Source organism: Nipponia nippon, unplaced genomic scaffold, assembly GCF_047370975.1.
Source record: "Nipponia nippon isolate SJK-2023a ecotype South Korea unplaced genomic scaffold, ASM4737097v1 scaffold_6, whole genome shotgun sequence".
Classification (NCBI taxonomy): domain Eukaryota; kingdom Metazoa; phylum Chordata; class Aves; order Pelecaniformes; family Threskiornithidae; genus Nipponia; species Nipponia nippon.
In genome coordinates this window covers 21153381-21168751 of record NW_028262380.1, presented here as the reverse complement: position 1 = coordinate 21168751, position 15371 = coordinate 21153381, and the positions used below count along the sequence as shown (strand labels likewise).

Here is a 15371-nt window from a genome sequence, read left to right as displayed (position 1 = left end):
TACATAACATTTTCACTAACACAGTTTCACTTTTCAAAATGGAAGTCAGATTTATTCAACATTAAGTGTAACAACACATCAGAAATCAATATCCACTTAGAAAATAAAGCAAAGTAACATGAATAAACACAGGAAAATACTGTCTGAGACTCTCCAAGCAGGACATTTCTCATAAGACTCACAGAAAAAAAAGTTATGATTTTTATATGCAAACAGACTCAGTTCCCAAAAACTCAGTTTTTTCCAGTTGTAAAGCAATATATAGCTAATGGGAGGTAAGCTAGAAAGGGGAATGAAATGCATCACGCTGTACAACACCAAAGAAATACTCCAACTGCATTTGTGTACAGCATTAACAACATGCAGTAGATGAAGTTAAAAGCAAGTACAGTGTGTATATATTAGAGAGACAGAAACTAGTCAGTCTGAGGGCTTTGTTTCTTATTTTAGTTCAACTAATGAAAACAAACAGAAGCTAAGAGCAAATAGAGGAAGAGCAGAATCTGCATGAAGAACAACATCTCTTCCCAGAACAGTAAAGCATCTTAATTAAGATTTAAACTGTGCACATATTTACTTGCCTTGGTCCTCTTCTTGCTATGTCACTGAAACATACCTAGATCCAATGATGGGCTTTATGCAAATATCTACATTTTTTATAAAGCTGTAATTAAAAAAAAACAATGCAAGTCATTCAAATTCTGCTAATCTTTTCAGTCAGACATTAGTATGCTGAACATTCACTACAACTCAATGTTATTTAAATTAAAAAATAAAAACAGGGCAAGACATCTCCCAAATAGCCTTGCTGAAATGCAGGTATTTTAATTATTTTTGTTGCTTGGAGGAGAGCAATGTGAAAATACACATGCTACCCAATTTATTTCATTCAGAACTATTTAAACAATTCTTTTAGACAAAAAGCTGGGATCTTTGTTGGTTCTAGTCAGTTCACAGCCCGACAGATTTCTCTTGCCAGTTTCTTTTTTAAACAGCAATTTTTTCAAACAAACCCCCAAGATCTCCTATAGCTTTTGTCAGCTATTGACAAGCAAGCAAGCATAGCGCACATGCAAGTTATTAGAATTAGATAGCCAAGTATAATTAACTACAAAGTTCCAAGCAGTAAGTACATCTACATTCCCCTAGGGAGACTCGGTCTTATTGGGAGATGGATTTGAAAGCTGATAAAGAACACAGGTTACCTGGTTCACTTCAGAAGTTCTCTGCCTTCCACCTGAAGACTTCCAGGAACCCATTCTACCACCTAACAAGCTAATAAGCTAGTACAAATATTCAAGATTTTAATTCATTTCAGTAAGAACGGACTGATGGCTGACAATTGAAGACTGACTTTTGTAGGGCTGGACATACTGACCTTAATTTTAAATGAATTCAAGTCTGAAAATATAATTGTGCAGCATCAAGTTAAGATACAAACAAAAAACAAAGGAGAATTTAAGAAGGATAACTTTACCACTCATACACAAATTGCACTAGTCAATGCTGTACTCAGTTCAACTGAAGTACAGCAGTGTTTTTACAATATCCAACCATGATCTAGTCTTTAAAAAGCAGCTACCACTTATCTATTAGTAATTCTCAGCTGAAAAAAAATACTGTATTCTGAACATGAACATGAATCAACTATCAGTACCTGTTTATTTTATTAACAGTAGAGGGATCACAAAGAACTGAGTTGAATTAAAGTAATGTAAATGAGAAAGTCTTAATTCAGATGTCTTCAGCACATATTAAACCAAAATTGACGTCAAGATATACTACTGAAATCATTATCTGAAACTGCTCTGAGGTCTGGCAATCACATAAGTTAGTGCTGTACTACCAAGTTTAATGCTGGGTCAAAAATGGAATAGAAATATGAAGGTAATGCCCCGCAGAGTACATCTAAAGAAGAAAGTTTTTTTTTTTTTCGATAAAGAGTTACTGATCTGAAAGCTTTGAGATTGAATGTACCTCATCTCCAGCAATGTTAAGTCATGAGCATTACTCAGTCTTCTGACTTAGGAGCAGATAAAATACCTCTGAACTCTTTTTAATCCTCTGCAATGAGCAAGAGGAATTCCTTTTTACCCTGCTCAAATGTGCTTTCCTTAACATCTAAGCAGAGACCAACCTTCCCACTTTCATTTCAGCGAAACATTAAATACACACACACACGCACAATTTGGTAAACTTGAGATTTAAAGTTGTAGAGAAAAAAAGGTAAAACAAATCCGGTTTATTTCTGAAAGACTGAAGTGGATTGATAAGTACTGCCATCTTGCTTAAGTAATGTCAGATGCAAGAGGAACTGGGAATAACAGTTTAAAGGTTAATATTGTTACAATTTATATGAACCAGTGCATTCTGTTTATGCAAAAGAGGACTAAGTGGAGTTTCAGATCAGCACCATCTCTACAGGGCTGGAAGGGAAAGCTATCCGTTGAAAATGTGTATGACACTGTTGAACTGCTACTGAAGCCTCAAAGAATGGTAATCTAAACATTCACACGCTGTCAGGCAGTCAAACTCTACTGGCAAAAGCCTTTTTCAGTTATCACTTATACCAACATCTGTGTTTAAGTCACTAGTAGAAAAATTTACCAGCACTTAGAATCAAAACAGCCTTAGTAGGCTTAACCATTATTCAGTGAAGATGCAACATTCAGGATTAAAATGCCTACAGCAATTCAGATCAAGCAGTGTTTCAAACATGAGATAGTAATGCATCACTTCGGTCAGTGCTACTGGAAGAGATTAGAAAACTATGTTCACCCTAACATATTGTATAAGGAGATAAGCAAATAGTAAAGAGGTCCAAGAACCAGTAATTCCTCTATTTGGCTTCTAAAAAAAATTTTTTTTAGCATTCAGTTTATTTACATTCTTCTCCCCTGCTTGTAAGTAAATCGAAAATAAATGCTTCTTTGCATACATTATAAAATTAAGGTAGTAATCCCTCTCCAGCAATGTATCTTGGAAATGGAATGAAACTATCCTGAAGCTCTAAAAGCTGGTGGTGTGAGAAATGCTGCTTAGAGTTCATCTCTCTCCTGTGAGATGCTGTTCTCCCATACACTGGGAAGCAAAAGGTCAAAATCTTGAAAGCTTCAATTCCTAATTAATTTTATCTTTTTAGGCTTTCAATCAGTCATAAGTTAATGCCTAACTCAAGCTGGCACCCATAAATATCATAAGAAAACTGAAGTCAAGTATCTTTGGCTTCACCATTTTCAAGGCTTCCAAATGAGGAAGAACTGTATTCTTACTATAACATTATCACCTTGGCTATGATGGAGAATCTTCCCTCTTTCAGCAAACTGCTCATCAGAAAGTGAAGGGTAATCTACTACCTAGGTACCAGTGAAGTGGGGAAAGGAAAGTTGACATATGCCTGGAACTGCCAATGAGCAATTTTAAATTCCATCAGAGAGCAGGTAAAGAGAATCAACTGTTTTAATCTCAAAGTCTACCGTAAACTGGTCAAAAGCATTCCCCAAGGCAACCAGAAATGCCTTTCCTAAATTTTTTTTCCACTGTTAGGAAAGAAGTGTCACATAGCTTTAGTAACAATTGTGGAAAGGTTTGGATTTGTTCAGTTTTGGAAGAATTGGGCTATTTTTCTTCTTCTTTATATAGAACTACACACTTGACTCTTCTTTTTACAGGTGAAAGACTTAAATGGTAACCTCTTCAGGGAGAAGCCTTTCAGGCAGTTTCCACAAAGGGGTTGCTGTCCTGACAAAGGAATCTAACAAAATATTTAAGAAAGCAAAAATCCTCATCTGAAAAATACTGAAGAATTTAAAATAGAACATGGATTTTAGCTATAAAAGCTCAAAAAAAACCATCTGATCACAACCATTCTCAGTTTAGAGCTCAGGAAATCCTCAGCCATTTAAGGATGATGACACTAGGTGATTGTCTCAAGTGACTGACATGCCTTACAGAAATCCTAGTGGTTGGAATGTTGGCTGGACTCACTGACTGCTAGCCAGTTGAAGTTACATCGTTAAGCAAACAGAGGAAAAACGGAGAACCTTCTAAAGCACATTGTCTCACTTCTGAGATGTCGACATATGCCAGGTATTTCATCATTAAGACTGGATTTGATGTTTGCCAGTGAAGGCCTACCTTAGAGTCAGTGCTCTCAACATACCTTAGCAAAAGGATGCCAACAGTTTGAAAATGAGCATTTCTACAGTAGCCATAGTAGAAGCAATGCAAGTCACTTAGATTGTGGACAAATTTAGGTGGCAAGACGTACAAGGGGTCTATTAAAGTAATTAAGAAAAACCCCAACTCTGTGAATTTAAAATTACAGTTTGTGCTCCAACATACAATTCTCACTACTTCTGATCGTATTAACTTAAGCGTTTAGTTCTATAATATTTATTAAGTAGCAGCTATAAAGTTACTGGACAGCTGGTGATAAACTGAGTGTTGAGAGCAGTCTGTGCTCCAAAGGTTTGCCATTTTGAAGCCAAAATCTATCACCATGATAATCTCATCTGATTTGTTTGTACAACACCATATTTTTTTCAGAAGATAGTTCAATTGTGTATTTTAAAAAGATACGTAACACAAACTGACAGCCAATGAATAGTCCAACACCTCCTCTATTATAATATTTAGTTATACTTACTACAGAAAACTGAATTTGTCTGTTTTGGCTTCTCAGTATTTGAGCTTGCCTGACTTTGATGTCAGGATTAAGAAGTGCTGTCCTCCCACTCCTCAGTACCAGATATTTTTTTCCATGTGTAAATATTTACTATCCAGTATCAAAATGCCGCTTCATCTTCTTTGGTAATGACAGAGTTCTTCAAACCTCACACTGCAAGATCTACTATCCAGCCCCAGATCTTACTTTAAGCTCAATTATTGCTGTAGCCTTCTCAAGTGCAGACATCAAAATCGTACATTTTTCTGGTAGTAGTTTTCTCAATGGTGTTTGGAAGCAAAATAAGTTCCCTACTTTTATGTATTTTTTCCCTTTGCACATGTTCAAGTACTTCATCAGGCTTTTAACTACAACTCTGAAAGCACAGCATTGAGGTGGTTCTCTGGCACAAGCCTTTTTGCATTGCTGCTTTTATTGTCTACCATGTACAGAGTGTACAATCTTTGTTCAAAGAGACCATTGTTACCTTGTGATGACGTTTTTTGCAGCTACAGCTGTCCAATCTGATGATTCCGAGAATAACGGAACAAGAGCATGTTCTCATTATTTTCTATTCCACCAACTTTTCCTCTTCTCCAAACTTTACCAAACAGTTGATTCTTTCTATGCTTTTCTGTATAGATGACATACAATCATTCTTTGTTAGACAGTAGAACTCTGGATTCCTTCTGTTCTCTCAAGGAATTAATCAGTGTACCAGGATTTTTAAGGTACTTGCACATGTAAGGTCTCCATCCCATTTTCTAACCCTCCTCTTCTAACCGTTTCACTAGCCACAGTAAATGCTTCTGTTAACAACATCACCACTTCTTGAGGACAGAACTAATACATCAGTTATGTACAGTGCAGCCTAAATAGAAAATGATAGAAAAGACATGTATCACTTGATTTCAATTAGCTACAGGTTCTGAAGGCTCCCCACTAGAAAAAAATTTAGGCAGTCAGTGAATTAATTCTTTCACACAGTACAGCACGTACATATTGGCAAGAAGTGAGCCCCTAATCACAGGTCCCTGGCAGTGGCACCTGTTACTGAGGCAACTAGAATACCCCTATGGAAGAGCTGAAACTATTTAGTCATCACTGGGTAAATTGCTTGTGTTCACTAGAGCAAGAAGTATTTCTTTGGAATGTACCTCAAAAGAAATTCCTGCTCAGTATTAATATCTTCAGACAAACTGAATAAAAGGCACTGTTGCTCAAGCAGTACATTTGTTGTCTCCAACTGTTTAAAAAAAATGAAAAAGATGTTTTTGAACAACTAGCTGTTGTTGACCTAAGAAGGCTTTCTTGTTACCTCGTAGTAATTCCACCTCTCCCTATAAAGGTTTAACATAAAAATCGCTTTTATCTGAAGCATGTCGAGTCTCACCTTTATATCTAAAATTATGAGTTAGTATAACAGTATGCATTATAAAATTATACCATTTACTTCAGACATGTCTGAACAGCTAAATCTTCAAACTATACAAAAATAAAGTGTATGAAATCTTACAAAAGGAGGACATTAAGACATCAATAGCTAATCCAAAAAATATAATAACTTATACACAGCAGTAAGCATAAGCAATGTAGCCTACAACAGCTTTCAATTACCAGGACCTCTGAAACATGTCTGAAAAAAGCATCAGCTAAAATTGGAACATTCCCAAGCACAATAATGTTTCCAATTTATTATCTTTACCACAGTACAAACTTTCACAAACCAAATGTCCGTTGTCTGTCAGTCTGTAAACAAAAGCTACTATCCCCCCTCCTCATTTTAAGAGGGTGAATATTTTTCAGTCCTCAGTCAAGTTTCATATCCATCACTTGCATAAGGAATCAAGAGCCTCTTCTCTTGTTAAATTACTTTTTTTTTTGTCATACAGCCTGCAGTGAAGTAAAATCACAGTGAAAGTCCTGGGAAAAACATGATCTTTACAGCAGGACTTAAACCATTCTAATAATAAATGCATCTAACAAAGCTTCCCATAATAAAAGCATGGCATTTCCATTTCCAGAAATCAAGTCAATTAGAAATCCTAAGTTCTACTTAAAAACCCCAAAAGATCTAAAAGTGAAAAGATTTGTCTTCTTAGTCAAATACAAGTCTTTCAGTTTCACTTGCAGAGAGACTTTTCCAGTCTGTAAAACGGTAGTGCAATTCAATTAGTTCTACTTCTTTTACTTTTTCTTAAAGTCCAGTAGATAAATGTCCTAGCTCTATGGAAAGATAGGAAGATGCTCCGGTAAACAAGAAACTTTGGCAAGCCGAGGAAGGCTTACTAGTCCATTAAAGCTTAGAAGTCCAAAGTGGCTTAAAAATGGTTTATGAATAAACTAAAAAAAAAAAAACCCCAACAAAATGAAAAACTACTAAAAAAGACAAACTAAAAAAAGAAATAAATAGGCAGAAATGAATGTAAACTGTCTGAACTTTTTAATGATTTCTCATTGACAGCTGGCGCGACCTTTGACAGTACAGTCAGTTAAATATAGTTGACCTACAGAGCATTCCATTAGGGCATCCAGTCTGGAATGCTCAAATGGAACTACATTCCTAAAGATTTAAAAAATAGAGTTCTTAGAACATTACTATAGGTTTCTTCTGCCCACCTCACTTACACTTCTTCTTAAAGAGGCTTTTTATTTTTGATGGCTTTTTGTTTTTTTCACCGTTTTGGTACAGGTCCTGTGGGATGCTACTTATCCTAGGGACAGAAGCAGCTTCGTGGCTGGGTTTACTATCACTGCTGGCTGAAGAACACGAGGTGTGCCGAGGCTTTGGGACTGGGATCCCAGTTGAAAGCTGATTCATGCTGCAGGACTTCTCCAGGATTCCATTATAAACTTTGCTTGCAGGACTAAAGATCATGCTCTTAGTTTCTGCCATGCCTACACAGTCAGGAGAGCCCCTAGAAATATCTGCAGCTAGAGAAGAGGAGTCTCCTGTAGATGATTCCTCCAGTGAGAATTCTTCCGGGGATACTTTCTGAGGAGAAAGTGTCTGGTACATCTCAAGACTTGCTGGAGGAGACTGCTTCCTTCCAGTGGATGAATTTAAGGAGTCACATTCCGAACCTGTTTCCTGTACTTCCCTGAGTCAGAGCAAAGAGAAGAAAACATAATGAAATTACTATTCCCTTCATGCAGTTAAAAAGGAAATTAATTTAGAATCAATAGCATTAGTCTAAAAGCACCACCCACACTTTTCTTTAGTAGTTAATTAACAAAAAACATTAAGTTAAAATATTTAACTTACAACTTGCATTACATCATTTTATTATCTAAACTTAAGATAATTAAGTTGTGAAATCTTGTTTTTGTGGGCACCAGCATCTGCCCAGAATCGGACATTTGTATCTCACTTCGAAGAACAAAAACTATCTTTCTGGCATGTGAAGTCAGAAAAGTTATGAAGTGAAAGAAGGAGATTTAAGCCTATCATATACAAAAAGTTTCTTCAGGACAAGTGTCCCTACCTTTCAACAAGCTCATTTGCTCCTTCCAAAAGGAATTTAACCTTTTCCTATGAGGCCATGTAACAAGAGTAGGTACACGCTCAACATGCTGTAAGAATTGTGTTACCATCCATCTTCTCTTCGCCCAGTAGCTGACACTGCTTTTGATCCTAGTTTCAGATGTAAAAGCCAGTAACATATTGTAATGGAGAATCAGGGTTAGTTCAGTGCACCCTGGATTGTAACATTACTTAACTGTATACGACATGCTAGCTATTTACACACACATACCAGACAAGAACTCTCTCTGTTCCATGTGGACTACATTAATTTATATTATCCTACAAATTACTTTAACGTTTGGCTTGGTTCAACCTCTAATTCTAAACTGTTAGTCTCAAATAATCCTATCAGAGTTCCAAAGTGCTGTTTGCTAATCTCCGTACCATTGTTTATCAGCAGAGAAGTAAATGGCTTCCTCCTCATCTTCAGTTCGATAAAGAGCTGGGCAGCTCGACACAGAAAGGATGTCAGGGTCAGGGGAGTGCAAAGCATGCTGAGACTGTGGAGATGATGGCACAACATTGCGTCTTGATCGACACAAGCTACTGCTTCTTGCCAGTGTGCTGGGAGGTTTTACAATGGACCCTGAGGCAAAGAAAAAGCAAACCAAAACCCTCCAAGTGACATTGATGTTAACAATATCTACTCTGAAGACTAAATAGCAGGTATCTGCTTCAGCCACAGTGATTCTTAAACAACTTTGACATTGCTCTACTGTTTAGAGGGAAGGGACTTTATACATTCTACAGTTAGATGAAGCAGGTAACCAAGATGCAACTGCAGCACTTTTGTGCCTGCCAAATATTACTCTGTGCACCAAAGCTCTGGCACACTATGCTCTCTTGAGAACAAAGAGAAAGATTCTACAGAAACTCCCAACCCTTTACAAACTAAAAATAGCAGTGCTGAAATTAGTATGTTACACAATATCCTGTATTTTACTTGTGTGGCAATTTGGAGCTTAAAAGAACATGTAAAGTTTTTTGCAATGTAGGTATACCTAACCAAACAGCCAACTAAAATAGAGTGCACTAGTTGAAAGTTACGTTAGACATGGAAGACCAACTTCATATCTATAACATGATAGAAAATATATAATTCAACTTAATTTTAAGCTCAAGAATTTCCTATTTGATAACACTTTCTTTTGCCAGGCTAACTATGAATTTCCGGAAACAAAAATACTAAGTATGGGTGGAGACTGCAACACAAGACTTGACCAGGAAAGTATCTAACAAGAAGTGACAAACTAAAGCGTTCCTAATCCAATTCCTCCTTCAGAAGATGATTAGACAGCAATACTTCTATGGAAATAAGTCTACAGACCTGTTTTCAGGCCAGCTGTTATAAGCCTTAGGATGTCTCATACCACTCCTCAAACTGTCCCACAGAACGTATCACTGCTTAGGTAAGACAGACCATACCCTTACTGATGTTCAAAATGTTTACCAAACACGACACTAAAAAAAATTCAATTATTTTTGTATACAAGGAAACTCACTAAATCAAGGAATCAGCTGAATCCTAATCCGTCAATGGAAAAGTAGAAATTTCACTATCACCTTCCTGTAATTGCTTTGTTCCACTCTCATACATCTACTTCTTCATCCCCTTTTGTTCTTCAGCTCAGGATTGATTAAACAGATCTATTACTTTACACCATTTCAGCCTATCATCCCAATTGCTGCAGCACAAAGAAGCCTGCCTTGCAGACTTCAAATTTTGTCAGTCTTAAGAGATCAAAGGATGCTGGGGAAAGGTAACAGCCCAGCAGACAGCTCAGTTTAGGTGCAGACACTGAGTCCTGCTCCTAAGTGACCTCTCTGCACGCTGCATTTTGCCTGAAGCCTCATGAGTGAGACAACCCATTTTGCTTCCCTCCTCGTGTGCATTTTTCATTTTTGTTTAAAGGATGGGAATAATTTATCAGTTACCAAACTAACCTACAATAATTTGACTCCTGAACTGGTTTCAATGACAGATCATTTAGCATATTTTCCCTCTCTTTCCCCACTCCCAAGTGTTTCCAGGTTTGTTTTTTTTTACTGAGTAGAACTTTTAAAAGTTAGTAAATTAAGGAGAAGCTACTTCCCTCATGTGATCACTGTAACACAATCAGGCTCTCATTGCCTTACCAAAATTCAGAGAAACGTATTTGAAGTTTTTGTAATGTTACTAAGATTCAGGCAACTTTTATCACTGACTGAGACAACATCCATTAGCTAAATACTTCCAAATGAACTGAACTTTAACAAAAAAGTTAAACCATAATTGCAAAAGCATACAGTAAAGTTTCAACTAAGTATGCTCTTACAAACTGTACAGTCCTTCTCTAATTGTAGTTCCTCTGAACCAACCACACTTTGCTCTCTGGCTTCACTTCTGTGCAAGACCTGAATGAGAAGAGTGTCTAGAAAAATCACAAGTCTGAAGTCTTATATACATATCTAAGTGTTTTGTCATTTTAGACCACCTGGAAAGTCGTGGTAATAAATGGAGCTCTTCATTTTGAAATCAAACCACAGGTTACTCCATATAGACTTGGAAGTTTAACTCTAGGCATCCATATTTTACTGGGCCATCCAAGAAATTTGTTGCTACGGTTTAAATCAAAGCCTTCACAGTGAAGACAACTAGAGAGGCAGTATTCTTTAAAAGTGATCAGAACTCGCACTAAGTAGTGTTGCAAAGGGCTTAATGAACTTTTCTATGTGGCCTGTAGAAAAAAGGTTGGTACGTTCAGAAGAAAAATGTGTGCCCAAGGCACACTAAACGAAGCCAGCAAAGTCACAACTATTCTCCTTACGCTATTTTAAAATACAGTTCTAATTTCTTCTGAGAATCCCAACTCTGGAAGAAAAATGTACATACATGACAAAGTTTTGAATAGCTATATGGGAGCTCATCTTTTTGATTTCCCTCTAGAGTCCAGTTAATCACAACTTCCATGAAACAAGCTCTTGTATTGACGCAATGACTCAAGAAACGAGGGTGGTCTGAATCTCCAGTGTGTATCTTTTGATCATAGTTTAACCAAAGCTGGATTTCCCTCCCTCCAGCACTTGGACTCTCTGCCTCACACTTAAACAACCCACTGTATCCAAACACAAACATTCTGCCTGAAACTTCCCTTGGACAACAACAGGATTTTGTTCCAGCCACTGAAGAATGTTTGAAAACCTATGTAGCAGGCAGCTTCTCAAAGGGTGCGATCTTCCTAGTAGCTCAAGGGACCCTATACTAACTCCATCCCTTCCATCTGAAAGGATAAATGTACTAATAGAAATTCAGCATTACCCATTATAAATTTTTGTCTAAGTCACAATCCAAGCATGACAAGCAGACTTTCAAAACCTTAGCTGGATTTGCCCCCCCACTCCCCCACTGAAAGGGCATAAAGGCTTTTTTCCCCATGTTATCTTTATTGCCAAACCCAGTCTTCAGTTTATGCAACTCCCAAAAGATGCATCTGAAATGCTAAATAGAATTTTGGTCCTTCTGACTTTGATCCAATCCTGTTTGATTTCAGCACTCTTCTCCCACCTGACTTTAAAATCCCATGCCTCCACAACTTTTTCCCTTTCTTTTTAGTAAGCTCACCACTTACCATGAAACTGTGAAACTATTGGAGGAGTATCTTCATCTAAGTCATCGACTCCCCCTGCAATTGGGTAAGGAGGAATGGAAACTCGAGGCATAACTACCCAGCTGTGATCAGAGTAGAGAGAGGAGGTCAAGCTTGGTAGCCCAGAATTGTGTGCTATTTGAAAACCACAAATCTTCTCAATCTGTTGCCATCGATAAAGACGCTCTCGCAAACACGTCGTCAACTCAGAGAGTGCTTTCCTGAAGAAAAGCACACATTAAAAAATTACATACACTGTTCTTAATGATAAAGCAAAGCAACACAAGTGCAGTCATTCTAGCATACCAGAAGATCCATTAGGACTGTCCAAATACTTGCACCGTAATATCTTTTAAACTGTTTTACTTAAAAGTGCAAAAACTCTAAGACAGTAAATTCCATAACTCTCAAAAAAAATTCCATTGTTCCAAGAATAAATAAATACAGGAAAATATGCATCCTGGTAATACTCTTACTTCGCTTCAAGGATTTTATGGTCCACTTCATCCAGGGAGGAGCTGTGTGCAACATGTAATGTTCCAAATACAGTGCTTCTCTTCTTTTTTATCTTTTCTGCCTAAAAAGCAAGATAAAATGAAATGCATAAAACTAGAAGTTATATACTTAACAAAGATGACAAAACATTAGCAATATTGACAGGTAGCAAACAACAACTCAGAGAAGGAAAAAAAATACCCAAACATTTATCTGAATAATTTGTATTTACTCTTTGATATATCTAGCAACAGATCAGAAAAGTCTTTAAGGAGCTGAAGAGTAAGAGTTCATACCTCATCTTTGGCGATTGCTAATTGCATTTCTGCATGCTGTCTTTTGATATTGTAATATTGCACTTCAACTTCGTGTGTTAACTGAAGCCACTTCTGCAAAGCTTCAGGAACAGACCAGTTACTTCTCAGCTCAAACTCCTTCTCAGCCTTTTTTAAAGCCATGCGAACCTAGCAATCAAAAATAAATAAAAGCGTCACCAAGAGTATCATTACAACTGACAGCAGAAGAAAGTGAAATATAAGCACCTTTATACCCCACAGCAACACACTAAGGCTTTACAGAGCTTTGGTGTGTGCCAATTGCTGTCAGGAAGGCAGATCAGGCATTTCTGAAATATAGCACATGAATTTCCATATACTGTATTATACTCCGTTTTTTTTTTTCCTATGATATATAGTCCCTAACTTGAAGCTTAAATATTTTTTGTAAAGACGGCTTTTTCATTTATACAATAAATCCAATCTATTGCTGCTCAGAAGAGTGAGACAAAGCTACTATCTCTTATCTGATAACAAGACAGGAGAGGGGAAAAAAAAAAAAAAAACAACAAACTTTTGTATATATTTTTTTCCATGAATCCAACAACATTATGATAAGCTAATATACAAAGTGTATGTCTTCTTATGGTTTCAGAATTATTTTACCAGATAATGGCATGACTGACAGACAATCATTAAGTGCTCTTAGAATTTTTCCATTCAAATCTAGCATTAGAGAAATGCTGCTTTAAACACTCCTAAGGATCTAATAAAACGAGGACCCTTTTAAAGTCAACACTAAAATTATAAACAGTTTGCAGATACCTGTACTAGCTCCTCCTCTGCATATTTGAGCCTGCTGAGCTCACATTCAGCTCCCTCCCTCAACTCCCTTAGGCGATGGGCTTCCCGTTTTGCATCACTGATCTCATCCATCATTTTGCGCTCCAGATTTTGCTTTTCCACAGCAACATTTCTATTCTCTTCTTGTGCCTTCTCAAGCCTTCATAATTGAACAAAAAATATGAGAAAATATACAGCATGTTTGTTAAAAGTTGCAGTCCTCAGGAGAAGAAAATGTGTCCAGCAACAGGGCAAGAGGCAATGGGCACAAACCAAAACACAAGAGGTGCTGTCTGAACATCAGGAAACGTTTTTTCACCGTGAGGGTGACTGAGCACTGGCACAGGTTGCCCAGGGAGGTGGTAGCCTCTCCATCCTCGGACTTATTCAGAAGCTGCCTGGACATGCTCCTGGGCAACCTGTTCTAGATGATCCTGCTTCAGCAGGTGGGGCTGGACAAGATGACCTCCAGAAGTCCCTTTCAACCTCAACCATTCTGTGATAATAAAGACTGTGCAAGCTTCATGAACCCGCAGCAATTACATCACACAATGTGATGTCCATGTCAGACAAAATATGCAAACTTCTAGGTGAATCGTCATTAAAGGTGTAATAAGATCAAAGTACAAGTACACAATTGAGTTACAGGTGCACCAGAGAAGACTATCAACTCTCACGCTGCTAAATAAGAAATAGAAAGTAATCAGTCCAGGTCTGTTAATCTTAGGAGCTTAAAAACAGAAGAAGTGTTCTCATCTCCATGTATGCAAGTATTCCAAAGTAAACTGTAATTATATGAAAATAACAGTACACACTTCTGAATCTGTAGGTTAAAAAGATTGAGCCTCTATTCTTTACCTTCATCCCCAAGTTCATATTGCCTGCTAAGATACCCAGAAGCAATTTCTACCCAAAAACCCATTTTCACTGCAATCAAAGTTTCCGTGCAAAACGAAGATGAACAAAATCCAAAGGCAGCTTAATGCAAATAATTTATGACTGTAAAGAATCTGTATTTGTATTTAACCTCAAAACAAAAGGACAACTAAACATTAACTTTTTTAGTTTTTATACCTTTCCTGCAAGTCAAGAAGACTTTGCTCTGCGGTTTGGAGACTTTCTAAGTCCTTCATCATTTTTGTGATATGTTCTCTTGAGGTTCTGTTCTGTGTATATGCAAACCAGCAGCCTCCAAACCCAATAACTATAGAAACTGTTAATATAAAATCCTTCATCCAGTTGTGAGGGGGACCTGTGCAGAGAATAACATGATTATTAACTAGTTCATTGATACAGACAACAGACTATGAACTTCCCCTCCCCACCGCCCCCAGCCTAAAAGGTGACAGAACCTGATGCTAAACAGAATTGCAGCTCATTTATCTCAAACCATCTCCAACAACTACCTGTCAACATTTCAAATGGATTCCAGAGCATTTTCCATACAACATAAGCAACTCTGCTCTAATACAACCTATTTATTCTATACTAAAACATATATTAGATTGAGGAAAGCTTACTAAACTTTTACAATACATAGTCTGTATCTCTATTTAAATGAGTTAAGAGAGTTTCCCCAATTACACTTTATCAGGCCAGCAGGAACTTCAGTTATGTTTGAGTAAGTTCTCCCCAGTCTGTGCCCTCTAGAATACCCTATGCCAAGTTAAAAATGCACTTGTACAAAATAAAGTAGATTTTAAAAGGGTAAGTTGCTAATCGCAGCACTTTTTAAAAGCAAAACCTGGACTCTCGAAGTATTATATCCAAGATTCACATACACTTCTTTGTTAGTACAACTTTTATAGTCACTTGCACCTTTGTAAAACAAACTTTTAGAAGATAGTCTCTGCTAGCATTACAGGTATAATGCAAACACAAAGTGCTTTTTTCCCCTAAAAATCTCCAGCTCAGATCTGCCAGGCTAACTCAGATCAGTC

At 37.2% G+C, this 15371-nt stretch overlaps 1 protein-coding gene across 4 annotated transcripts in view; it reads right to left on the bottom strand.

Moving 5' to 3' along the window:
* Positions 1–5080: 5080 nt before the first annotated feature.
* The window catches only part of STIM2 (stromal interaction molecule 2), a 69797-nt gene continuing 59506 nt past the window's right edge, over positions 5081–15371 (bottom strand). For 3 of the 4 annotated variants that reach the window (XM_087736798.1, XM_087736801.1, XM_087736799.1), the window contains 7 exons: positions 14506–14683; positions 13414–13591; positions 12610–12777; positions 12295–12395; positions 11801–12039; positions 8577–8778; positions 5081–7767 (listed from right to left, as the gene is read on the bottom strand). In XM_087736798.1, coding sequence (XP_087592924.1) covers positions 7287–7767; positions 8577–8778; positions 11801–12039; positions 12295–12395; positions 12610–12777; positions 13414–13591; positions 14506–14683 — 1547 coding nt within the window. In that variant the 3' untranslated portion in view covers positions 5081–7286. Of the gene's footprint in view, positions 7768–8151; positions 8301–8576; positions 8779–11800; positions 12040–12294; positions 12396–12609; positions 12778–13413; positions 13592–14505; positions 14684–15371 lie in introns of all 4 variants that reach the window. The other variant, XM_087736800.1, reaches the window with a different exon arrangement.